The sequence below is a fragment of the Uncinocarpus reesii genome, genomic scaffold, assembly GCF_000003515.1.
Source record: "Uncinocarpus reesii 1704 scaffold_3 genomic scaffold, whole genome shotgun sequence".
In the NCBI taxonomy this organism is placed as follows: domain Eukaryota; kingdom Fungi; phylum Ascomycota; class Eurotiomycetes; order Onygenales; family Onygenaceae; genus Uncinocarpus; species Uncinocarpus reesii.
The window spans coordinates 3,781,667-3,784,398 of record NW_003052498.1 but is presented as its reverse complement, the minus strand read 5'-3'; the positions used below and the strand labels follow the sequence as shown (position 1 = coordinate 3,784,398).

The following is a 2,732-nucleotide window of genomic DNA, read 5'->3' as shown; positions in this document are numbered from 1 at the left end:
TACTGAGAATTCTAGATTGAAAAAGTTGCTTGATGAGTATAGAGATGTTTTTCAGAAGGATTTACCACTGGAATTTCCACCAGATCAACTGTTTAAAATGAACATTGACACAGGAGATTCAAATCTGATAAATATCCATGCCTATCTTCTATTGCAAGCACTCCTGAAAGAACAGAAGTGACAAATCAACAATCTTTTGAAATGAGGACTGGTCTGATCATCAGCTAGCTCTTGGGGTTTTTCTGTCCTATTTGTGAAGAAAGCAGGAGGAGCATGGTGAATGTGCATCAACTATTGAGCTCTCAACAAAGTCACCAAGAAAAATAAGTATCTGTTGTCTAGAATACAGGAACTACTGAACACTATTGAAACCATAAAGATCTTGTCAAAAGTTGACTTAGTGGTGGGTTTCTGACAAGTTCAAATGGGTGAACTATTAATAGAAAAGACAGTCTTCAATACTCAATGGGAGAAGTATGAGTTCCTAGTTATGTCTTTCAGACTCATGAATGCTCTGTCCTTGTTTCAAACAATGATGAATGTTGTTCTAGTGAAGTATACTGGTATCTTTTGTCTGGTGTATCTTGATGATATTATCATCTTTTCAAAATTCAAGAAAGAACATCTTGAGCACTTGAAGAAAGTATTTGACAAGCTTCATACACACAAGTTGTACACCAAGACATCCAAGTGCACCTTTTTAAAGAATGAGCTTGAGTACTGTAGTCACATTGTTGGAAAGGGGATCATCTGATCACTACTGACAAAGATGGATGTGATTGTGAAATGGCCTGTGCCAAAGAACATGCATGAAGTTCAGCAGTTCTTAGACCTTGTCACATTTTATCAGCAGTTCATTAAGAACTTTGTGAGGATCACCACACCTCTATCAAATCTTTTGAAGAAGTTGAATGAGAAACTGAGAAAGAAGAAGTTTTGCCTGATTGTCTGAAATGCATCTTGTCAGATGTCATTTCTGAAATTGCATGAGGCAATAACAAAGAATTCTGTCATGATTCAACTGAATAGAAACAAAGTTTACACAATTGAGACAGATGCATCAGAATAAGCTGTTGGCTGTGCTCTTTATCAGATGGGGAATAACAACCTCCTCCATCCAGTTGCATTCAACAGTAAGAAGCTTTTGGAGGCTGAACTGAACTATCCAGTCCACAAAAAGAAGCTTTTAGTGATAAAGCATGTGTTGAAAATGTTCAATTGGTATATTAACAACAGAACACAGACCACTATAATCACTAATCACAAGAGTCTGCAGTACCTTCAGACAACATGTAAGCTGTCAAAACATCTCACTTGTTGGATCACCAATTTTCAGAAGTATGATCTGTTAATCAAATATCATTCAGATAAGGAAGCTATTGTTCCCAACACTATCAGTAGGTGTCCCAATTTTCTTGGTCAAGAACCAGTCAATATTGCTCAAGAAGAGTCTCTCACCACTTTCTATGGATGTGTGGAGGAGAAGTGGTATGAAGTAATGATGATCTATCTTCAATCAAAACAACTGCCCAACAACCCAACACTTCACCAATCAGTTGAAAAGATGAGTCATATGTTCCAGTACAGGAAATTGAATCCAAGCAATAGGCATGATGAGATGCTTGTTCAGATTGTTGACAAAAATACAGAAGTGCTGTATATTGAAAAGCCTTTTCAAAGCAACTTGATTTAACAAATGCATGATGAATTCAGTCATCTCAGGTGTTCAGAACTTCTAGAAGTTGTTCAATTCCACAGCTACTGATCCAACATGGAGACACAAATTCAGAATGAGGTCAAGCAATGTCCAAATTGTCAAGTTGCAAAAGAATTGAAAAAGAGCTTGGAGCATGGAGAAGCTCAACACATGGTAGACATGAGTATAAAGTCTTTCAAGAGGTGAGTCATTGATCTTATAGAAATCTTGCCCATGACACCCAACAGAAATCAATGAATTATAACAGCCATCAATTATGCAACCAGTTGACTGATAGCCAAGCCTCTCAAAAAAGCAATGGATGAAGAGATTGTGAAGTTCATTCACAACAAGATATTTGTTAACTTTGGTGTGCTGCACAAGTTGTTGTCAGATAATGGTGCCAATCTCCTGTTGGGAGCCATTTAACACTATACAGCAATGTTAAAAACAAAGCACTGCATGATGACATCTTACCACTCACAAACAAACAGAAAGGTTGAGAACCTAAACAGTCTTATTGATAGAATGTTAATGAAATATCTTCTTGACAAACCAACTAGACTTTGGGATGAGTACCTGTCACAAGCTTTATTCACCACACATGTATGTTTACATGCAACAAATAAGCTGAGCCTCTTCTACCTTCTATATGATGTGCATCCACATATTTCATCTGACAATAACAAACTGATTCTGGATGATGTCTCTGTCAAAAATGCAGACATGCAAATTTGGAATGTCACCCACACACAATTATTAGCAAACAAACTCCTTCTCAACTGGGCTATCAAATTGAAGCATATACAAGATGATGTAGTCCATGAAACAGGTTTTGAAGTCAGAACATGAGTTCTCATTTGAAATGAGAGTTCAGAGAAGTTTCAATCATGGTGGTTTGATCTCTATTGAGTGATTAAATCACACCTGCTTGGAACATACACATTGAAAGAATCAAGTGGTCAGATTCTAAAGAACCTTATCAATGGTTCAAGATTGGTAAAGACAGAGGTAGAGGATCTGGAAGAATTATGGT

General features: G+C 37.0%; 1 protein-coding gene across 1 annotated transcript; it reads left to right on the top strand.

The window, feature by feature from the left end:
* Positions 1-769: 769 nt before the first annotated feature.
* On the top strand, positions 770-952 carry UREG_06066 (uncharacterized protein; the record flags this gene model as incomplete). Its single annotated transcript, XM_002585331.1, has 1 exon — positions 770-952. The coding sequence occupies one exon, from the start codon at positions 770-772 to the stop codon at positions 950-952; it is 183 nt and encodes a 60-aa protein (XP_002585377.1).
* Positions 953-2,732: the final 1,780 nt, after the last annotated feature.